The sequence below is a fragment of the Eptesicus fuscus genome, chromosome 7, assembly GCF_027574615.1.
Source record: "Eptesicus fuscus isolate TK198812 chromosome 7, DD_ASM_mEF_20220401, whole genome shotgun sequence".
Lineage (NCBI taxonomy): Eukaryota > Metazoa > Chordata > Mammalia > Chiroptera > Vespertilionidae > Eptesicus > Eptesicus fuscus.
The window spans coordinates 101984214-102007208 of record NC_072479.1 but is presented as its reverse complement, the minus strand read 5'-3'; the positions used below and the strand labels follow the sequence as shown (position 1 = coordinate 102007208).

Sequence of the window (22995 nt, the reverse complement as noted above, 5' to 3'; positions counted from 1 at the left end):
GTCCAACCCGGGCCATGCCGCTTCCGGCCCCTCAGAGGCCCCGGGAGGATTTTAGGAAACGCATCTCGGTGTTAAGACCTCGCCCGGGATGGGGGCCGAGAGGAGCGCGCGCCAAATAAGTTCCGCGCGCTGGCGGCTGGGGGGCTGCGCGGACCCTGCCTCCCCGGCGGGCGGGGCGGAGCTCCCGCGGGGGCGGGGCCAGCGGTGAGGGGCGGGGCCGGCGGGAAGGGAGGGGCTCCCGCGGGGCGGGGCTGGCGGGGAAGGAGGGGCGGGGCCTGCCGGGAGCGAGCCGAGGCCCCGCCCCGCCCACTCCCGCGCGCTCCTCCGCTCGCTCGCGCCGAGGAAAACGTTGCGCAGGTTCAAAAATGGAACGTCGGCGGCGTGAGGGAGCGCGAGGGGGTGTGCGCGCGTGCGCGTGCGCGTGCGCGCCCGGGCGAGGGTGACCGGGACCCCGCCGCCGGCCCGAGCATCGCGCGCCGCAGCCGCGGGCCCGCAGCTCCGCCCCCGGCCCGGCCCGGCCCGGCCCCGGGCCCGCTCGTCCGCCGCCCCGCATGGAGCTGTCAGCCATCGGCGAGCAGGTGTTCGCTGTGGAGAGCATCCGGAAGAAGCGCGTGCGGAAGGTGAGGCTGCCGGGGGGCGGCTCCCAGGACCCCGGCGGGGTCCCCTCGTGTTCCCAGCCCCGTCCCCTCCACGCTGGGGGCGTGGGGGAAATGTGTGGTGGGGGGCCCAGGCGGCCTCGCGCGGCTGGGCTTGTCTCCCCAGCCGGTGCCTCAGTTTCCCCCGGCACCTGGTAGGGCGAGTGGAATAAAAGTTGTCGCCCCGGGATGCTGGGGGCCGCTGAGCCCGCCCGAACTGGAGATTAGGATCGGACTGTAGGGATCCTGGACGCCATCCTTCCTCACCCTCTCCCGCTCCTAAACGTGGGGAGACTGAGGCCCAAGTTGAGGAACCGGCTTGCCTAGTGCGCTCGCGTTGGAACTGGGTCTCGAACACAGGACTCTGGACTCTTGGTACCAAGACCTTTGAAGTTGGAGGCGGGGCTTCGGAACAGCCTCCAGCCTCCGAAGCCTACCAGCCGGACTTGGACCTGCTCCGCTCCTCTCTCCACTCCCACCTCCATCTTTCTCCCTCTCCCCAGCGCACACCCCTCGGCTCTCCCCACCTCAACTTTCAGCCCCGCCCCTGGGCCGCCCACGGCGCGCGGCTCCCTCGAAGCTCCTCCCCCTTCGCCTCCGTAACACCCACCCTGCCTTGAAGGAGGGTTCCGCTGGGTTCGGGTCCCGCGCCTCCCGGCTGGACGCGTTTGCAGGGCGGGTCGCCCCAGATTGGAGGCCGGGGTTGGAAGTCGTTGGGGAAAGTCCCCCTCGCGGCACTCACCGCCAGCCTTTTCCCTGCTCCTCTCTGCAGCCCCGTGCGAGGCTCCCGGGCGGGGTTGGGAGGGTCTTGGAGGCCACAGCCTCCCTTTGGGCTGAGGCTGAAACCGAGGCCCAGGCAGGGGAAGTGAACTGATCAAAGTCACAGGAGATGGCGGTAGAGCGAAGAGCCCACATTGGCTGATGGCCAGCTCCTCTTCTTTTGGGAGAGAGAACGCAGTCTTGGCATCTTGGGCTCAAGGTCAAGGTGGTCCATGAGCTTCTTTTCTTTCTTTTTTAAAATTTATTTTTATTGATTTCAGAGAGGAAGGGAAAGGGAGAGAGAGATAGAGAAACATCAATGATGAGAGAGAATCATTGATCGGCTGCCTCCTGCACGCCCCCTACTGGGGATGGAGCCCACAACCAGGGCATGTGCCTTTGACCGGAATCGAACCCGGGTTCGCTTGAGTCCGCAGGCTGACGCTCTATCCACTGAGCCAAACCGGCTGGGGCCATGAGCTTCTTTTCTTCCCCATCTCTGATGAGGCTGAACCCTGTCTTCAGGTTGGGGCTGCCCTCCTCCTTCTCCCGCCCTCCAGCGTTTCCTCGATTTTAATTTATTCCCCGGAGCCCAGGGCTTGTCATGGAGTGTAGCCCAAGCAGCTACAGTGATTGCCCTCTTCCGGCCAGGCCTGAGGGGTAGTGCCAGAGAGCGAGGAGCGTCATTCTTTCAGCCATTCATTCAAAACAGATTTATTGAGGCTCTGTTATGTGCCAGGCGCCATTCTAAGCCCCAGGGCGGGATCACCCCTCCCCTCACCAAGCTGGCATCCTGGCAGAGGAGACGCACCGGGAATGAGGAAATTAACAAGATGCCCGCCAGTGGGCTCTGTGCTGCACACTGTGAGGGGGAGGGGTGGCATCAGAAAGGGTGGCCGGGACAGGCCTCTTGGAAGAGGTGGCATCTTGGCCTCAAAGTTCCCGTGTGGAGGCCTTCACCCATTGGGTGGGGCTGGGCCCTGTCAGCGGTGAGGAAGGGAGGGGTCTGGCTCTGTTTTCCAACTACTGCGGAGTGACCATCGTTTCCGTAGGTGGAGTTTTTGTCAGCTTCTCGGGGTCCTGCCAGGTCTTTTGAGTTGAGAGACTCACTGGCCTGTCCCCTCTGGGTCAGAGGCAGCCTCTCCTGGGAAGGGCTGGTGGGATTGGGGCTGAGGAGTTCTATGACTTGGAGAGTCTTCTGATCTAAAAATGGTCTTAGCACTGGGATTCTAGACACTGGATCTTCGTGGATGCACACCCCCATGTGGTCTCGGTTTCCCCATGTGTGACATGAGCGTCAAGCTCATGGTGTCTGGGGCCAGATGCACTTCTGTGCTCTAGTAAGGAGGGCCATCTGGGGTGGTCATACAGCAGCCAGAGTTTGGGGGGGTCTTTGGGTTGATGGGGATCTGATGGGGGATCTCTGTGTATGTGTTAGGGGACATCTATCTGCAGAGGGGTTAGGCCTTACTGTCCTGTGGGTGGTCATCGGGGCAGCTGTGTATCTCACTGTGTCTGCTTCTCTCTCTTCCCAGGGTAAAGTCGAGTATCTGGTGAAGTGGAAAGGATGGCCCCCAAAGTAAGGTCCTTTGTGTGTGCGTCTGCCTGCCTGTGCCCTGTGCCCTCCGCCCGTCCTGTGCCCTCTCTCCTGCCTAACTTCTAGCTCCAGCTGCTCCAGCTTGGCCAGCAGGCCTTGATTAAGTCATCTTCTCTAGCTTTCAGTTGCCCCTCTGCCAGCTGAGGGGCTTGGAGCACATGAAGGTGAAGGCGGGCCCCAGTTGCCCTTCTCACCTGCTCCCTCAGGTTAAGTTCCATCTCTGGTTGGAGGCACCCCTCTCTCCCTCTTTCTGGCTTTTCTTGGCACCTGGGAGGTGAAGGCCCAACATCTAGGGTTCAGAGATGCCTGCTGGCTGAGTGGAGGGGCTGGGCAGGGGTTTATGAGACTGGGTAAGACAAGGCTAGCCAGCGGCACGTGAGTCCTCAGTGACATAGAACTAGGGACAGTCTGAGCCCACCTTGCCTTTGGACAGCTCTCTCCAATCTACAGAGCAGGTTCCCATTCAGTCTTGTGAGGCAGGTGGGGTAGTAATCTCTAAAGATGTGGAAACAGGCTCAGAGAAGGTAAGCAACTTGCCTTAGATCACACAGAAAGTGGGGTCAGAGTTGAACTAGGCCTCCCCATTTTCAGGTATCTCCTCTGTGCCTCTTCCATCTCAGAGTTGGGGGGCAGGGAGCTGGTCTAGAACCTCTCCCAGTCTCTCCACCTCTCATGCTGAGACCCAATTAGAACCTTCACACCAACCAATCACCTCCCAGCAGGGAGTTATGTGAGGGGGTGAGGATGGGGGGGGGGTCGTGGGGCCTTCCCATTGGTCGGTAGGTGCCCCACCTCCCTGCCCTGCCTAGTAGAAACTGACTCCTGGAATCCCCCTCTACTCAGAGCCTCTGCTGTCTGTGCCAGGCACTCTCTGCAGTGCTGTGCTGATGGGGGTGGGGGGGGGGGGGGGGGAACTGACCTGTACTGGGTCCTGGAAGTGTCTTGGGGGTGTGGTGGAGAGAGACAGCCGAGAGGATAATGGCCCATGCTGCCTCAGCATCCGTATGTGCAAAATGGGTTCCATAGTCAAGGTCCTGCCCCGCCCCCCCCTTGTGGGACATCCTGATGATTGGAGTTGGTGGCTGTCCATTCCTCCCGCCCCTCCTCAAACACTCCAGGACTGAAGGAGGGTCCCGTCCTCCACTGGGCAGATGAGACGTGGACTTCCAGCCTGGGTGCGGGAGAACTAGAGGAGGGTGCCGGGGGCAGCAGGGGCATTGGCTCCCTGAGCACTGGCGCCCCTGGCTTCTGCACCGGAAGGAAGGCTTTGCATGGGAGTGTGGTCCCAGCCCAGTAGCCTTCAAGGCACTGTTGGCTATTTTTCCTCCTCTAGACTCCATCTTTTGAAAGATTTCCTTCTTTATACAGAGGCACTTACCGAAAGCTCCTTATCCCACTTTTATTAATCCCACGTGAACATGTCTGCCCACCAGAGCTTCCATCGGCAGGAAGGACCAGTGCTCTAAGAGCAGTCCCTCCCTGTTTCTGCCGGCTGAGCCCCAGCCCTGCGGCCCACTTGTTTCTTAACACGATGGGACCGCTGGATGGGCCTTCATCACTACCTTTTATGACCCCTCAAGGAGTTCTGGGAGCTCTGTTTGACCAGATGACAGGTGCGCTTCTGGCTCCCCCACACTTTGGTCCTGGGTTCCTATCCACCTGTGAGCCCCAGGAAGGTAGTTCCTAGGAGAGGTCCTAAGATGTAATTGCCAACTCCATGCAGCATGGCCCCCCTTCATGCCATCCACTGTGTCACCCACTTCACTCGGGGGAAACAGAGCTTCAGTCAGGGAGAAGCAGGAGGCCCTTTGTAACCCATTTGGTCCTCCGTCTCCCCTCGCCAGGGGGTCTGGCTGGGAGCCGAGGCTGAGACAGCAGGTGGGGAGTGGGAGTTGGGCAGGCTGCAACCTGCCGGCCTGGGAGCCTTGGCTAGGGCAGTGCCAGCCTCAGCGGGGAGGGGATCCAGATCCTCCTGCTCCTCACCCTGGCCAGGGAGGCCTACATTAACAACAGAAACAGCAGAATGCTCGCTCTGTGCCTGTTAAGCCACATGCTTTGCCTGTTTTCTCTCCAAACGGCAAACAAATGACTGCCCTTCCTCCCCAGCAGGTGGGGCAGAGGAGCTGTCTGGCTAGTTATGGCAGGTACAGAAAAGGGCTGGGGACACAGGGAAGGGCTGGCGTCACAGGGCAGAGGATGTTAAATCAGCTGCAGGTGCTCTCAGCCCCGAAGAAACCCTCAGACATCCTACTCTCATTGCAGTCTGCTCAGGACTGGTCCTACCTTCTGCTTTCCCTAGTGAATGCTACCGCATCTTCTAGGGTGACCGCCTCCCTGGAGCTTTCCTAATGATATTGTCAGTGGGCACAGCAATAACCAGGCTGCTCATCAGTAAGTCCCTAGTGTGATCAGACATTGCCTATTTAACTGCCTTTTGGCAACCCATTTTACAGATGGGAAGACAAATCCTCAGCAGAGGAGCCCTTGCCCAGGGTCATACAGCTGGGATGATTTGAATTACGGATGCCTGACCCAGGGCCTGCAGGTCTAGCCCCTCTGACACACAGTGGGCTCTGGCAAAGGTGACCCAGGATGATGGGCTGATGGTCCACTCAGTGGGGCGTGCTCAGACTGTGGAGCCAGACCAGTCTGCTTTGAACTCTGTTCTCTGTATTTAACAACTGTACGACCCAGGGCAAAGCCCTCCATCTCTCTGCAGCTCCATCTCACTGCTTGTAAAAAGGAGGCCCGGCCCAGCCGCACAGAGGCCGCCACGGGCTGCCCAGACCGCACAAGGTTCTGGACGGTGTCGGATGCAGAGAGGGCGCTTCTTTCTCGTCCAAAACGGTTCGGGCAGTAGCAGAGTCCAGGATTCGGGCCTGGCAGCTTGTAGTGCTCTCTAGGCTTTCGAAATTGATTTAATTAATGCTTATTTGCTTTTATTACGTACCCTACTGAACTAAGTGCTTCGCAGGCTTAACACAACTAATAATCACATCAACCCTAGGGACTATTTTGGTAGCCCTCCTTCACGCAGAGGTAAACAGAGACCTGACTCACTTGCTCAAAGCCACCCCTGTGGGCTGGCCCCCCAGTCCCGCGGCTGCGTCTCAATTGAGCCGCATTATATTGGGGTGGGAGGCCGGAGCGGGCCTGGGTCAGTGGGGCGCCCCGCCCCCAGCACAGCCGGAGCCTGCGCACAGCGGCTGGAGCAACTGCCGCTGCCTGTTTACCCAGCCCGGGCAGGGCTGCCGGTCACGTGGCCGTGTTTACCTCTCAGCGGGCACGCGCCATCCCCGCCCTCACCCCCCATTGGCTGGCCTGGTCATCCGGACGCGCCTCTCCTGCGTGCGCGCGCGCGGCTCCGGTGCGGCGGAGAGAGGGCGGACGGGGCGGGGCCAAGTGGTCCCCCGCCTCCCACGGAGCGCCCTGCTCCCGCCCAGCTCGTACCCTTTTCCCAGCCCGCCCCCTGTCGCCTGGGTTGTGGACCCTGCCGCCTCCTGTCCTTGCGCCCGGCAGTTCTCGAATCGGGTTTACCTCTGGATCGCCACTGAGGAGGGGCACTGGTGGCCTCCATTTTGGGGGAGCCCAGGGTGTTTGACAGATACTTGTGCAATCCACCTCCCCTTGCCCTCCCTTCGCACGGAGCAGGGCCAGGCCTCCTGCTGCCAGGTCTGACCTTGTGCTATTGCCTCAGATCCCACTGATGGATGCCCCAAGCTAATAACAGGCCCCTCTGAATCTACCAACCTTTTCCGGGCACCTACCGTGTGCCAGGCCCCCAGGTCAGACACTGAAGACTTGATTAGTTAGGCAGGGCCCCTCTCCCAAGGACATCCCAGCTCAATGCATGACATGTGAGGTACCCGAAGGTAGAGCATGGCCGAGATTCAACTGAGTTCCAACCACAGACTGCCCACTCACTGTCACAGTGGCCTTGGCAAGATGCTTACCCTCGGGCCTCAGTGTCTTCATCTATAAAATGGGTGACCTACCTCATAAGGGTGTTAAGAGGAACGGATGAGTCCCCGGCAGTAGTCTGCTCTCACTCCTTGCTGTTAATGCCTGTGGTGCTGCTAGAGATTCTAAGATGAGGAAACTGGGATCTAGAGAAAATTAGGGACTTGCCAGCAACTGCACTGCAGCAACATCAACAAAAATGGGTAAGGAGGTGGGGAAGTGGGTAGGGCAGAGAGGACTAGAACAAGGCAGGGACGTTTCAACAGCCGGAGAGAGAAGGAGGCAGCCCACAGCAGGAACCAAAACTCCCCTTATAACTAGTTTCAGCTGAGAAAACCCAACCTTGAGGAAATCAGACTATGAGCCTCTGGTTGGTCATAGTTTGGGTTTTTACCAAAATATACATATAACCAGTTTTAGTTTCACTTTTTATTTTATTTTTAGTTTTACATTTCTTCGGGGTGAGTGAAACTGCAGTGGCTTCTAGAGCCATTCCCAGAGCACATGGGGGCTGGGCGTGGGCTGAGTGCTTTGGGGAGGGGTTACAATCTGCCCACCGGGGCGCCGGCTACATCATTCATCAGTAATTATGACAGGTGCCAAGGGCAACGAGGGAAGGGGATGGTTCACCCTGCTGGGAGCGGCACAGCTGGGAGAGGATCTACAAGAACCTGGCTCTTAAGGGATGAGTCGAGTCCTCTGGAGGGACCATCCAGGCGGACCGCATAGCATGTTCAAAGGAAGAGAGGTGTGACGTGCCTGCTCAGGCTGAGCCCGTGTCACTGGGTATGGGCTGTGTGGTCCCCAGGGCACGGCCCTTCGTGGCTGAGTCACGGGGCCTGATGGCCGACACGAAGCAGCCGTGCAGCAGTGTCGGTGGAGAAAGGAGCAGAGGGTTCTGTTCTTGGGCAGCTTGTGTGTGTCCAGATGGGACAGCTGTAGGCTTCACAGTCCCAGGACCGTTTAAGGTGCAGGTTTCAGCTTAGCTTGTTTGGAGGCCACAGGGCAGGGGCCATGCCCAGCCTCTTCCTGCTTCCTAACACGTCCCTGAGACCCGATCCCCTCCCTTCTCCTCCAGCGGAGCTGGTGCCGCCTCAGCCAGGATCATAGTCCAGTGCTTAGGTTTTGTCTGTGCATGTACATGTGCACATATACCCAAAGGCCTAATTGTATGTTTGCATGTATATTTATTTGTATGCATACACATATGCACACATATATGTTTAACATTTTTAATTTATAAGCACTAACATCTGTTTATAGTGAGTGGTACTGTTTTTTCCAATTACAAAAGTCATATACAGTTAGTTTTTTTAAAAAATTAAATAGATGAAAAAGTGAGCTGCTTAAAGGCAGATTCTAAGTAAATAACGGAGCATGGAACACGGGTGGCTGAGCTCAGGAAGTGCTGCGCTGTCTCAGTCCAGGCCTGTCCCCGTAGGGAACACCCTCTGGTCCGGGAGAGGAGGAAGATCCCCTGGGGAAAATCCTAGCGGGTCCTCGCCCTATGACCGGTGCTAGACATTTACCAAATTCCTGCTGTGTGCCAGGCCCCGACACGAGGGCACTTCAGACCTGACCTCGATGGCACCGATGTGTGCCAGAAGGGAGGGAGCAGCTCAGCCTGGCAGGAGAGGCTGTGCTGGGGCTGGGGTTTGAGAAAGGAGCGGGGAGAGCAACAGTGATAAGCACAGAGCACTTCTGTGTGCCAGGCCCTGCTCCAAACCCTTAGACACACAGGTGCTTTTTCCAGCAGAGTCTTTTGCACATGGGGAAATCGAGGCACAAAGACCTTAGGGAAATTGTTCAAGGTTTTACAGCTTCCAAGGGCAGAGCTGGGATTTGAACTAGGCCCCTGCCTTCACCACAGGCTCTTACCTCTTCTCGGAAGGGCCTGTGGGACATACCGCCCTGCCCTCTCCCAGGTCCCCTGAGCTGCTGAGGTGGACATACGTCTCATCACACCATCTGTAGGTGGTATGATGAGTGCTCAGAATGAGGTGGGTTCTGGTGTCATTGGAACCCCTAGGAGGCCCTGACCTTGAGTGGCTGGCCTGGAACAGCACCGAGGAGTAGGTGACAATTTTCTGGACCAGGAAGGGGCGAGGGCCTGCAGACAGTGGGCCCTGGCGGAGCAGCTGTGGCTTCTGTGAATGCAGGGGAGAGCGGGGCAGCTCTGACCTCTCGTTTCTCTCCCAGGTACAGCACGTGGGAGCCAGAAGAGCACATCCTGGACCCCCGCCTGGTCATGGCCTATGAGGAGAAGTAAGGGGCTCAGCCTGCACGGGGCCGGGCTGGTCCACAGGCAGGCTCGGAGGTTTCCTAGGCAGCCTGCTCTGCCTTGGCTCTGAACAAGGCCCGGGCATGGGCGGGGGTGGGGTCCTGGCAGGGACACTCCGGTCGTGTCTGCAGCTGGGGGAAGGTGGTGGGCACCAGCTCCAGGGCACTGGGGGCCCTGGTTACTTTCCTGTTGCTGGGTGATGTTGGCCACTTCCCTCCCCTCCCCAGGCCTCGGTCTCTCTGCTGCAATGGGGCCACCCCAATAACTTCTGCTGCGGCTTCTCCATAAGGTAGGGGTTTCAGTCACAGTGATGAATGTAAACATGTGTCCTAGTGTGAGGAGCAGCAATAGCAGTAATGCCCAGGCAAGCCCTGGCCGAGAGATCAGAGACACGCGCCCCGGAGGTCCCTTAGCAAAAGACACCTGATGAAGCTCAGGAAACGCCTGTGGGAGGGGCGGCTTTGGAGCCAGGGCAGCTGGTTCTGGTCCTCCCCATTCTGCCCCCTCCTAACTGCGTGGCCCTGGGCAAAGCCACCAGGGTCTCCGTCTCCCACCTCTGCCAGCACTCTGCTGAGATTCCAGGGTGGTTAGTGACTGGCAGCTCCTCCCATACCCACGAGGACTCCTCTCAGCGGGGAGCCTTGGACAACATGTCCTCTCTGCTGGTGTGGGGCCCTGTGCGCAGAACCCAGCCATTCCCTGTGCTGTGTGAGGCCAGAGTTACTGAGCTCCTGCCAGCAGGCAGCCCGCGTCCTGCAGCTTCTCCCCAAACACTGACCTGTAAGGTGCGGACCGTCTCCTAAAATCAGTCCCTCTCGTCACCTCCTGAGGCAGGGATGAGGGTCACCTGACAGATGGGGAAACTGAGGCTCTGAGGAGCTGTGGGACTTGTCCAGGAGCCTCCCAGCTGGGAAGTAGCCCGAGCCAGGCTCCTGACTGTACGTCGGAGGCCCTTCCTCTGCCCCTCGGGCCCCTTCTCATCGAGTCTCCCCCAGGACGTCTCCTGCTGCCGCTTCAAAGGACCGGTTCTCACTGCTCCTGCCTTTAAAATGAGGGTGTCCCTGTCCCACAGCGTCTTTCCGGTCCCCGGTGCTTGTGCGGCCTTGACCAAAGTGGTTGTGACCCTGGGAGAGAGTTGGGCAGCATCACAGGCCTGGTTAGAATCCTGGCACCTGGCTCTGCCACCCACCAGCTGTGAGGTGTCAGGCAAGGCCTTGCCCTCTGAGCCTCGGCTTCCCCATCTGTGCGATGGGTATAAGGTGCTGACCTTGTGGGGCTCGCTTGGGAAGCAAAGGTATGTGGAAGCACTCTGCAGACCGTGAGTGTGGGCAGCATCTTCTGAGTGTGAGTATCTTCTGGTGGTAATTAGGGGTCAGCTAGTCATTCTTTGGTTTATTCAGCAAGTCTTGATTGAGATCACAGTAGGTACCAGGCACTGTTCCAGTGCTGGGGTCCCAGCAAGGCACAAAGGCAACAAACATCCCTACCCCCTGTGGCTCACATCCCATGTGGAGACCCGCAATTAACAGTGCTCTAACATACGTGTAACATATCAGAGGCTGATCCCTGCTGCAAAGATAGGGTAGGGGACAGGGAGGGAGGGGGTGCTGGTTTCCTGGGGAGTGAGCTGGGGGTGTTTGAGCAGAGACCTGAATGAAGTGAGGGAATGAGCCCAGTGGGTACATGGAGAACAGGGGTGAGGCACAGGGAGTGCAAAGGCCCTGGGGTGGGGGCCTGTGTTTGAGGAGCAGCATGGAGGCAAGTGTGGCTCTGAGTGTGGCTGACTGGAGTGGCATGAGCTGGGAGGCTGTGGGTGAGGGGGGTGGGGCAGTGTGGGAGGCAGGGGCATCTGAAGGAAGGGGGTGGCACAGTTCAGGGAGGGCAGAGTGAGTCCTGGTAGATGATTGGTGTGCTATTTTGAGTCAGTTATGGACAAACTCAGAGACTTCTGCAGACCCACTGTATGACTCTCACTCTGTCTTGGTGAAAAGGAAGTAAAAGGGAGTGAGGCCCATTTAACACATGCTTTTAGGGTTTTAATAAGACTCAGGAGGCCAGCGAGGGGGCTCCACTGGGAGGGGTGTCCCTGCACACCAGGGGGCACTGAGAGGGCACTGGGCTTGCTGGGGCCCTGACTCTGTGGCGGTCTCAGCTCTTTAGCTCTGGACACAAATGGTCAGAGCGTCTGACAGATTCCAGGCTCTGAGTTGGTAAGGGCTGGACAGAGTAAAGGCCCTGCCTCCCTCTCACCTGCACTCCCTGGGGAGGGCTGCATATTAGAAGCCAGAATCATGGCCTGGGCTCCAGGCCTGTCCTGATCCTGACTAGGACCCTAGGCCCGACCCTCCCAAGGTTTGGAACCAGAGCTTAGCATTTTCACCAGTGGCGGGAGGTGTAATAATTTGCCAACGTGTGTTACTCAACCTCTCTGTGCCTCAGTTTCCACAGCTATCAAATGAGGGTAGTAATAGTACCTCCCTCGTAGGATGGTGTGAGGGTTAAAGCCTTGAGAGCAGTGCCTTGTACAGTGTCCAGTATGTGATCATCATCATAAATAAGTCAGGTAAATGTAATTAACATATTATTTTCCCCCAAGGCTCTTCTCTTTTCCCTCTCTGCTTCCTCCCCCTCCTCCTCTCTCTCCTTTTTCTCCCCTCTCTCTTCTTCCTCTTTATTACTTTAGCCTTCCTGCTTTCCATTTTCATAAATACTAGGGACATCTCTCACTCCTTTAAGAGCCTCGTGATGAGCTGAGAAGGGAACCTCTTGCTCCAGACAAGGACCCCGAGGCCAGAGAAGTGACCGCCACAGTCTCCGGTGGCCAGTGCAGAGCGGGGCCTGGAAGGGGTGCCTGGCACCCAGCACTGGGCTCTGAGAGGAGCTTCTCAGCGTGCAGGCTGGAGGGCTGTCCTGTGAGCCGCCGGGAGCGTGTCAGCGCCCTGTGCCGCTCCCAAAGGCTGCTTCTCGGTCCCCCGCGCCGGGGGAGGGAGGGCTCCCCCCCACATGCAGGATGGGCGCCCGCCTCTCGTCAGCTGGCCCGGCCGTCACCAGGCTCACTGCTCGGGTCTCCTCCTCTCACTCTCTGGCCGCTGGAATTTAATTCACAACATCTCAGAACTCTGCTCTTGTCAGGGCCAGCTCCTGCCCTCACATTCCTGCTCCGACCACGTGGCCTCTTCGTTCCAGTCACCCTCAGAAAGTGTGAATGGAAGGAAGGGAAATGGGCAGAAGGAAATGACTGGATTTTCCCACCGCTCAGGCACTGCTGTGGGCAGCTCTGTGGTGACTTCTGGTGTGTGTGTGTGTGTGTGTGTGTGTGTGTGTGTGTGTGTGTGTGTGTGGCTTTGTTGGCAGCCTCAGGGTGTGCCTCTGTTTTGCATTAGGGATTTGGAAAGGCCCCCAGCAGTCTGTCATCTCCTAGGGACTCAGTACAGGCTAGTTTTTCTCCCCCGATCGGGCCTTACAGAGAGGTGGGCGCTGTTCTCCCCACCAGTCAAGCAGATCCCAAATGGGGGGCCCAAAGGTGGGAGGGGTCCTTCCCATTCTCACCAGTGCCCTGGGGCATTCAAGGCAGACTTGATTGACAGGTTCTGTACAACTCTCCTAGGAGTGGAAACTGGAAGTGCACTCTTTTGGGGGGAGGTTGCGCCCAGTAGCATGTGGAGCAGCGCTCTGGCATGACCCTGGGCCCAGGAAAGAGCCACATACTTTTGGAGATACCACCCGAGTCCCACCTCAGCAGGGGGCCCGTGGCTGTGCTGTTCCTTTGGAAGCTGGGAAGACCGAGGCTTCGGGAGTTAACTTGTGACCCCGCTGTTATGGCCTAAAGAGAGCAACAGGGAGGAGCCCCTATCCTGGGACTGGGGGGTGGTCTATGAAGGATGCCCCCTCCCCCATAGACTGCAGAGGGCAGGGAGGAGGATCCCTACTTTCCCTTAAATGTCACCAGTGTTTTCTTTTCTTCTCCCATCTGCTTTGCACCCCAGGGAGGAGAGAGACCGAGCGTCGGGGTATAGGAAGAGAGGTCCGAAACCCAAGCGGCTTCTGCTGCAGGTAACCGGCCAGCGTTGGTGCCCACCCACAGGTCCCCATGCTCACCCCCAATTGCCCAGCCAGTGAGCTGAACCACTCCCCTCCTCAGCCCCGCCCAGGGTGCTGCAGGTGGGAGGCACTTGGTGGGTGAGATCCAGTGGAAGTAGCTGGGAAAAGTCGGAATGTGGGGCTGGCGCCGCAGGAAGTGGGAGTTGCTGTGGTGGGAAGGAGAGTGGATATATGGCTCATGGGCGCCTAGAATTTTAAAAGCTTAGAACTTTGTAAATGAGCCTTTTTGATATTCAGAATCCCTAAAACACACAATTGTAATATTTGAGGTCCTTCGAGACAAAACTTTAGAACTGAGGAAACATGAGAGCCTAGAATTTTAGAATTCAAGCGAAGGAGTCTCAGCATTCTGGACCCACAGTCGTGGAATGTCCTAGAAATGTGTCATCCTTTCCTGGTTCTCTGCCACAGGTGGGTCTAGACGCCGTGGCATCCTGGTGCCCAGGTCTTGGGGGCACTATGCCCACCTCACTGCTTTGCTCTGAAAAGAAGGTGGAGTCTGAGTAGCGCAGTTTTGTGATTTGAGGCCATCATGTTAGGTGATTGGCTTCTCTGAGCCTGCGTTCTCCCCTCCGTAAAATCGAGATGGTAGGGTACCTGCTCTCCTTCATGTGTAAGGCCCACCCAGGGGTTGGGAACCAAAAACAAGTCTACTTGGTCCACGTGCAGGTGAGTCCTGTCCAGCCTCCTGTCCAGGCTTTGGCAGACAGATGGCCTCCCTCATGCACTGGGCGTGTTCCCTGGGGCTTGGTGTAAATTGGGTCCCAGAAAGGAAAGTGACGTCTCCATGCTCAGCTCTGTGCTCAGTGCTCTTCACCATGGACACAAACCTCTGGGGAAGGTGTGTGATCATCTGTTTCTGTGTAATAAGTCCCCCCTAACTAAGCACCTTGAAGCAACAAACACGTGTGATTCACATAGTCTCCGTGATCAGGAGCTCAGGAGGGCATTCGCTAGTTCTTCAGTGATTCCAGTTTGGGTGCAGTCATGATGTCGGCCAGGGATCCCCTGCTCTGCAGGCGTGATGGGCTGGGCGACCTGCTTCCAAAGTGCTGCTCACGGGCGTGTCAGATGCTGCAGGGGCTGTTCCTTCCCCTGGGGACCTCCCCGAGGGCTGCTGAAGGGCCTCACAGGGGGCCGCTGGCTTCCCCCGGAGTGGGCGATCCAAGAAAGAGGGAGGAAGGAGCACAGCATCTTTAACGACCTGGCCTTGGCAGTCCTGCCGCAGTGTTCAGTCCCCCCGCGAGGGACTCCATGGGTGAGAATTCCCAGGGCGGGTATTGTTGGGGCCATCTTGGAGGCTGGCTACTACAGCTGACGCTCAGGGAGGCCGCTAGCTTACCCAGAGTCAGAGCTGTAAAGCCCAGATCTGGCTCTGCTGCTGCCGGGTCCCTGTAGCAGTGCTCTCCTGGTGAGGCGAGGACAAAGATGAGCCCATCTTGCAGAGGGTTTACTGGGCTTGTGATGGCCTGCAAGCCAGGCGGAAGGGTTTTGATAAAGTACGTATAGGATAAGCCCTTCGAGCATGGCCGTATTTTCCCAGTGCCCTCCCAGTTCAGCCCTCCTCCCATCCCCAGGACAGCCTGCACCCCACGCCCCCTGATGGGCATTAGCAGGTGGGACTAGAACGGAGCCTGCACATGTGATCTTTGCTCCCACCTGGAGATGTCTGGCCACAGGTCCCATCTGATGGCCTCGCTCTCTTCCAGGGAGCTCTTGGCCTCTGGTGAAAGGTGGCAGTAGAAGGTACTATCCCAGAGTGATCTAGGCCCTGCCAACATTTTAGCACAAGGATCTTTCCTGGGCTTGTGTAAGTTACCCCAAAGCAATAAGACAAGTCCCCAAGTTGCAAAACACCAGCCGTGAGAAGTGGCAGAACCTTCCTTTTAGCCCATTTGAACAACAATGAGGCAGGGCGTCAACAGAGGCCTAGGCCTGCATAATCACTCTGCTTCATGAACCCAGATGGGTTTTCGTACCTCCTGTCCGTTCCTCCGCTGTGTACCCAAGACGTGCCTGTGGCCTCCGTCCTGAGCCCCTCACAGCCCCTAGGGAGCTGAGGCTGCCCTGTGGGGCTGTGGGGCTGGGACTGGCTAAGAACGGCTCTCTAGGCTGGGCTGGGGGTGGGGTGATGGCTGCCTCTGGGCCACGAAACATGGGGAAGGGCACTCCGGGGGGAGGAACAGCATGAGCAGAGGCGCGGCAGGGGGTGGGAGGGCCGGGCTGACCCGCCGTGCCCTGGCTTGCCCCCGCAGCGGCTGTACAGCATGGACCTGCGGAGCTCCCACAAGGCCCAGGGCAAGGAGAAGCTCTGCTTCTCCCTGACGCGCCCACTCGGCAGCGGGAGCCCCGAGGGGGTGGTCAAGGCGGGGGCGCCTGAGCTGGAGGACAAGGGCCCCTTGGTGCCCACCCTGCCCTTCCCGCTCCGCAAGCCCCGAAAGGCCCACAAGTACCTGCGGCTCTCACGCAAGAAGTTCCCGCCCCGCGGGCCCAACCTGGAGAGTCACAGCCATCCACGGGAGCTCTTCCTGCAGGAGGCACCGGCACCGGACGTCCTGCAGGCCGCCAGCGAGTGGGAGCCTGCTGAGCAGCCCCCCGAAGCGGAGGGTAAGGTGGCCCAGGCCCAGAGACCCTCGGGGCTGGAAAGATCCCTTGAGTCGTCAGGTCCAGTTGGCCTGTTGCCCAGAGCGGGCACGGGGTGCTCCGGAGGCCACACAGCCTGCAAGGGCCCTGGCACCCGCCCAGGGCTTTCTGTGGTCCTGCTCAGGATGGTCTGGTCCTGCCAGGAAAGAGAAATGTCATGACCTCCTCCCATTGCCCAGTCCTGCGCTGGCCTGGCCTGGCTGGAGACTCAGAGGACAGCCTGGTGCGAGGGGTGGGGAGTAGTCTGCATGCTGCCACCCGCTCCCACCTTCCCCGCCTGCTTGTCAGCGCTGTCCTCCATCTGTCCGTCTGTCTTTCTCCCCTGGCAGTAGCAGATGCGGACCTGGCCGAGGGGCCCCCTCCCTGGACACCCGCGCTCCCCACAAGTGAAGTGACAGTGACAGATATCACCGCCAACTCCATCACCGTCACCTTCCGCGAGGCCCAGGCCGCTGAGGGCTTCTTCCGAGATCGCAGCGGGAAGTTCTGAGGCACCGTTTTTACTTCTCTTAGACTGCTTTCTTCGGGGCTTGGGGTGGGGACTTCCAGAGGTGGGGAGGGGTCTGGGGGGTAATTATTTTATTTAAAAATATGAAACGGGAGGAGGGGGAAATCCCAACACTTCCACCATCCTCCCCTTTCTCTGTGGGTGATGTTTACAGAGAGGCCTCCGGGTCTGTTTCTGGCAGGGGGTGGGTACCATCTCCAGAGCAGAAGGGGACAGGGCCACCCCCCGGACACCTCCATCACCATTCTCCCCAGACCCAGCAGCTGCCCTGGAACTAAGCGCAGGAGGCGGAAGGCCCGGCCCCCTTGCGCAGCCCCCAGCCCCGGGCCTGATTCTGCCTTTGCCTCTGGAGGAGGGGTCTGTCTTTTTGTGGTTGCACTCCAGCTTGGTGGGATGGAGGCTGCCTTTGCCCAGAGGGCGGGTCAGAGCGCAGGGGCCAAAGGAAGGGTTAGAGATGGCTGCAGGGTCCTGAGTCTACCCTTCAGAGCCGTCTGCTTTCCCTGGGCCGGCTGCCAGCAGAGGCCTCCTGCTGAGCTTCACCAGTCCCCCTCACAAGACACCTCCCCCCCCCCCCCACCCCCGCCACCCCAGCTGCACCGTGTGCACGCACCTTGCCCTCCTGCCCCGTGATGTGTGCATGTAACTGCAGACATGTGCGACGGGTCCTGCAAATCTCCTGTTTAGAAACCTGATCAGGTGAATGTGAGGTGATCACAGCACAAAAGAACTTGCCCAGGGCACCACACACTCACCCACCTGGCATGGCCGGTCACATGACCGGATCTGGCCCTACTCCCTTCGTTCCCTGGAAGCTGTCGGCAGGGGTCTGGCATGGCAGGTGGCCTCTGCTGCTCCGGGCACGCATGTGGTGTGTGGCTTCGCCCGGCCAGCTGCAGGCGTGGCAGCGTCTGCGGGTGGGCCTGCGCTTCGTCCTGAGGGGCTCTGTTCTCTCTGACTCAGGTGACCTTTCAGCCCTTCCCACTCCCCTCCTCTGCCCTCTCCTCAACTCAGCCAGTGGTGGGTGTGCGTGGTCAGGGAGGGAGGGAGTCCCACCACCTTCTCAGGGCAGCCTCAACTCCCTCCATCCCGCCTCCTTGCATCCTGTGCCCCCTCTGCACCCCTCCATGCCGAAGCTGGGCTGGCCTGTGTCTTCCTGCAGTCAGGCTGCGGGGGTGGGGGACGGGGGCAGGCTGTGCACAAGCCCCAGGCCGCCCTCCAGCACAGGCTGTGTCTGCCAGCGGGAGGGCACTCACTTTCTAGTTTGCACCAATGTGCCCTGTGCACTGGTAGCTCCCCTGGCAGTGAGGAGTGGCTTCTGCCCCGTCCCAGCCCTGTAGGCAGAAAAGGCCACAAGGTGGGGTTGGGGGTTGGGAGAGGGGAGTGCAGGAGGGCAAGTACAAGCCTGGCCCTCCACCCTTCCGCCACCCTGCCTGCCCTCCAGGGCCGCCCTCCCCCTGTGTCCTGAGGCAAGGATAGGGCTATTCCTTCCCAAGCCCCCTCCCCAGTTCCCAAACCAAAGACACCGCACCCCATTTCTGTGTTGGGTGCCCTGCTGGCAAGATTCTCAAATCCCTGGTCTCTCTCCCCTTCCTCCTTATTTCTTCACTGTCCAGGGTCAATTCAGTGCTTCCATTGGGGACAGTCCCCTGCGGGGTGACTTGATTCACTCCAGCCTGGGGAGTTGAATCTGGAGGCTTAAGTGGGGGTGGGTCAGGGGAAGGAGGGGCAGCTGCGCCCCTGGGAGGGAAAGGCAGCTGGAGTAGGGGACCTTCCCAGGACAGAGGCTCCCAGCCGAGGTGAGGCGCTGGAGGGGGGTGGGCTGGGAGGTCTCTAGTTGAATGCTGTTTGCTCATGGCTTTGGGACAGGCTGGCCGCTTCCAGTCTAAGTCATACTCATTCCCCAGGGGACACAGGACCTCCCAGAGAGTGTGTTAGGTCCGCACCACCAGGAGCCAGGCCAAGAGACCGAGTTTAAGAAAGTTGAAGTTCTCGCAGCGGGCTGAGCCCGTGTGCCGGTGTCAGCCGAGGGAGTGCTTGTGCTCCCTTACACAGGCCGGGTCAGGGCTGCACCCCCGCAGGGGAGCCGCCTGAGCAGGATGTCCTTGGAAGATAGCAGGGTGTCTGGGGGCGCCCCAGTCGGCAGGGGAGTGTATCTTATTTTGCTTCTGCAGGTGCAGGCTGTTTGCTTCGAGCTATGGGAAAACACTTACAACAATATATCTCAGAAAACATGTCCCAGGAGGGCCAGTGCGTCCTGATAAGCTGTCTGTGCAATTTGCAGAATCGGGGCTTGGGGGCCTGTTGTGGAATGAGGCAGCAGCAACCAAACCCTTCTTGCCTCTGACTCAGCCCTTTACGGCCCACAGGTGTCCTGTGTCCCGAGAGGGCTGACCCCGCAGAGCCTGCTCCTGGGGGAAGGGCTGTGGCCTGTTAGGACCCCGCCCCCAGCACAGTGACCTCTATGAGGGGTTGGGTGTGGCCTCCTCCCAGCCTGAGTGCCCCGCCTCCCACCTCGCCTGGCTTCCACACTGAAGGCCAGTACAGGGAGGGGATGCTTCGAAAGATCGGACCTCCTGCCTCCCTTGCCCACCCCCACCCATTTGATGTAGTTGGTACTTTTTTTCACTGTGGGTTCGGGCAGGAGATTGTCCTCCACCCCTGGCAAGGCCACTCCTATGCAGCAGCCGAGCCCATGATCATCACCCCATCCATCCCATTGCCAACTTCCCCTCCTCCCCTGCGGGGGAGGGCGCTATGCTTCTGGGTAGCTTTGGCTTAGAAGTGGCCAGCCTGGCCTCCAGGTCTCAGCACAAGAACGCTTCCTTTGCACAGAATGAGCAGTGAGCTTTGTTCAGACGAAATGAATGTATTGGGAGGGGCTGGCGTGAGCCGTCCCCAGCACGTGCCTCCTCTGAGCGGGTGTGTGCTGGGAGAGCCGGCGTGGACGCAGATCTCGGGTCTATTTTTGTACTGATGTTGGTAGCAGACTGTATAGCATCTATTTATTTAGATGATTTATCTGGTAAATGAGGCAAAAAATATTAAAAACACATTAAAGATGATTTTTAAAAAGGTGGCTGGGCATTCGTTTCCTCCTTTGAGGGTGTCACAGCTATGCCACCTCAGGGCTCAGCCTGGGGTTAGGTCCCAGGTGGCCAGCGGCTGACATGAGCTTGGGCGGTCAGTTTCTGTGACTTCAGATGAGAGTGAAGCGTAGATCGGTAACGGGGGAGTGGTCGGGAGCTGGAAATGAGTGTATGGCCACTGCATGGCCACCTTTGTGGTCAGGGTTCAAAGGAGAGGAGTGGGTAGGTGGGTTTGCCAAGGGTGTGCTTCCGTGGCCTCTTAGTTCGTGGCGGGCAGGTGGGTGGGTGGGGCAGCGGCTGGCCTTGCTGGCAGCTCCTAGATGACTCCCTGTAGAGAGTGGGGACTTAGCATGCCGTGGCCTTAGCTTTGAGCGTTGCCCCTAATTTTGGGTCCCCAAGAAAAGTCCCGTGGGCACCCTGGTACTAATGCCCACCCTGCCCCTCCGGCATGTTTCCTGGGCACAGCCTTCTGCGCGCGCACGACTGCATCCGTTTTCCTGGCGTTTCGCAGCGGTTAGGGCGGCCGCTGGCCGGAGACAGTGCTCTGCGTCCTCAGCGCTTGTCTCCTTGTAGGCGGGAACTCCAGCCGGAGACAACAAGCAGCAAAAGCAGGTGCACCTTTCCTTGCAGGAAAGGAATGCCCTCAGATAGTCTTAGCGGGCAACGCAGCCGCCAAAACCAATCTAGGTGCCCCGCTGAGGTGGGGGGGGGGGGAGTTTGGGGAATTTATACCCCTAGGCTGGAGTGTCCCTAAGCAAGCCTTCCCCTCCCTTAGTTCTCAAAAAAATATACACTGAGTGGCCAGATTATTATGATCTCTGAAGGCATAATAATCTGGCCACTCAGTGTACATCTCCAGGCGATGAGGCTCCTTCGCCCAGGTGTGCTGCACTGGTTAGTCCACATCCCGGAGGGCTCTCTGCTCTCCTCACGTACGGGCCTGTCGCCTTCATTATCTCATTTGGTGTGTCTTGTCTCACACGTATCCCTCCCAGCCCCAGCGCCTTACCCAGCTCTAACAGGGGAGACAAGTACTTAGGTGATAGTTAGTTACTCCAGGCTGCACAGCCAGGAAGTCCTGAGCCAGGAATGTGAACCGTGTCGCCTACAGCAGCCCCCTTATCCACAGCTTTACTTCCCATGGCTGTTACCCACAGTCAACCTTGGTCCGAGAATAGTAAATGGAAACTTTCCGAAATAAACAATTCATCTCGGCTGGTGTGGCTCAGGGGCTGAGCCTCAACCCATGTACCAAGAGGCCGTCGGTTCAATTCCCAGTCAGGGCACATGCCCAGGTTTCGGGCTCAATCCCCAGCAGAGGTCATGCAGGAGGTAGCCAATCAATGTTTCTATCTGTCTCCCTTCCCTTCCTCTCTCTCTCAGATCAATAAAAAAATATTTTTAAAGAAAGAAATAAACAATTCATACGCTTTAAACTGCGTGTCTTTCTGAGTTGCGTGATGAAGTCTTTGGCCTTCCCTGAGTGCCATGCTCAGGACACGGGTCACCCCTTGGTCCAGTGCTTCTGCCCTGTGCAGGCAGCAAACCCCACACGGTCAGCACCTTATACCCATCGCACAGATGGGGAAGCCGAGGCTCAGAGGGCAAGGCCTTGCCTGACACCTCACAGCTGGTGGGTGGCAGAGCCAGGTGCCAGGATTCTAACCAGGCCTGTGATGCTGCCCAACTCTCTCCCAGGGTCACAACCACTTTGGTCAAGGCCGCACAAGCACCGGGGACCGGAAAGACGCTGTGGGACAGGGACACCCTCATTTTAAAGGCAGGAGCAGTGAGAACCGGTCCTTTGAAGCGGCAGCAGGAGACGTCCTGGGGGAGACTCGATGAGAAGGGGCCCGAGGGGCAGAGGAAGGGCCTCCGACGTACAGTCAGGAGCCTGGCTCGGGCTACTTCCCAGCTGGGAGGCTCCTGGACAAGTCCCACAGCTCCTCAGAGCCTCGGTTTCCCCATCTGTCAGGTGACCCTCATCCCTGCCTCAGGAGGTGACGAGAGGGACTGATTTTAGGAGACGGTCCGCACCTTACAGGTCAGTGTTTGGGGAGAAGCTGCAGGACGCGGGCTGCCTGCTGGCAGGAGCTCAGTAACTCTGGCCTCACACAGCACAGGGAATGGCTGGGCTCTGCGCACAGGGCCCCACACCAGCAGAGAGGACATGTTGTCCAAGGCTCCCCGCTGAGAGGAATCTCGTGGGTATGGGAGGAGCTGCCAGTCACTAACCACCCTGGAATCTCAGCAGAGTGCTGGCAGATGTGGGAGACGGAGAACCTGGTGGCTTTGCCCAGGGCCACGCAGTTAGGAGGGGGCAGAATGGGGAGGACCAGAACCAGCTGCCCTGGCTCCAAAGCCACCCACCAGACCCAGTCTTTCTTTTTTATATATATATATATATATTTTTTATATATATATATATATATTTTTTTTACTAGAGGCCTGGTGCACGGATTTGTGCACCGGGGTCCCTCAGCCTGGCTGGGCCCTCTTGCAATCCAGGAGGCACCCCAGCTTGGGAGGGGCTGCGGGAGGGCTCCAGGGCGTGTCCAGCCTTCTTGCCCAGTCCCCAATTGGCCAGATCCCAGCAGCAAGCTACCTACCGGTTGGAGCATCTTCCCCCTGGTGGTTAGTGTGTGTCAGCGATTGGTCAAAAGGTCGAATGGTTGGACACTTAGCATAGTAGGCTTTTATATATATAGATTGATTTCAGAGAGGAAGGGAGAGGGAGAGAGAGAGAGAAATATCAATGGTGAGAGAGAATCATTGATCAGCTGCCTCCTGCATGCCCCACACTGGGGATTGAGCCCACAGCCTGGGCATGTGCCCCTACTGGGAATTGAACCCTGACCTTCTGGTTCATAGGTTGATGCTCAACCACTGAGCCACGCCGGCCAGGCCCTTGCCTTAACAAATTACCACAAACTGGGTGCTCATATGCTAGGGGAGGGTAGGTTACTCTGGGGACAAGGTTCTTGTTTTCCCGGTTTCCCCTTGCTAGGGATTAGGGTTTTGGCTGGTGATAATGCAGGCTGTGGAAGAACTCACAACTGGGCGAAGGAGATAGATACAGAGAGAGTTTATTTAACTTTCCCCGAAGGGAAAGAACCGGTGCATTGCTAATCAAAACAAGGGCAGGTAATAAGCACTGGCCTGCTCTTTTAAAAGGTACTGGCTGCTGTTGTAGATGACAAGGAAGCGGGGGTAGGGAGTGGGGGTGGATTTGGGGCTGGGACAGTCTGGCAGCTATCTTATTAGTATTTTTCCCAAACCTGTAAAACATGCTTAGAGTAAAAGTTATGAAAAGTTAAAAAGAGGCTTGTTTGAAGAGGAGGGGGGAAGGGAACTTTCTACTAACTAGTGACTTCTTGGTGCAAATTATCCTGGAGTTGTAAAAACAGCAGGGAGGAGGGGGATGC

At 58.3% G+C, this 22995-nt stretch overlaps 1 protein-coding gene across 3 annotated transcripts; it reads left to right on the top strand.

The window, feature by feature from the left end:
- Window positions 1-318: 318 nt before the first annotated feature.
- Window positions 319-18125, top strand: CBX7 (chromobox 7). 3 transcript variants are annotated; one of them, XM_054719541.1, is made up of 6 exons: window positions 319-620; window positions 2930-2973; window positions 9151-9216; window positions 13219-13285; window positions 15868-15940; window positions 16306-18125. In XM_054719541.1, the coding sequence occupies exons 1-6, from the start codon at window positions 552-554 to the stop codon at window positions 16464-16466; spliced, it is 480 nt and encodes a 159-aa protein (XP_054575516.1). In that variant the 5' UTR covers window positions 319-551; the 3' UTR covers window positions 16467-18125. The 3 variants fall into 3 exon arrangements, with proteins under 3 accessions (XP_054575516.1, XP_028005781.1, XP_028005780.1); XM_028149980.2 differs by having other exon boundaries at window positions 15766-15940; XM_028149979.2 differs by having other exon boundaries at window positions 15589-15940.
- Window positions 18126-22995: the final 4870 nt, after the last annotated feature.

Excerpts from the sequence above, each read along its gene's own strand:
- CBX7 (XM_028149979.2), top strand. The coding sequence starts at position 552 with ATGGAGCTGTCAGCCATCGGCGAGCAGGTGTTCGCTGTGGAGAGCATC. Across the intron at positions 2,974-9,150 it reads TGGAAAGGATGGCCCCCAAA|GTACAGCACGTGGGAGCCAG; the intron begins GTAAGGTCCTTT and ends TTTCTCTCCCAG. Across the intron at positions 13,286-15,588 it reads CCAAGCGGCTTCTGCTGCAG|CGGCTGTACAGCATGGACCT; the intron begins GTAACCGGCCAG and ends TTGCCCCCGCAG.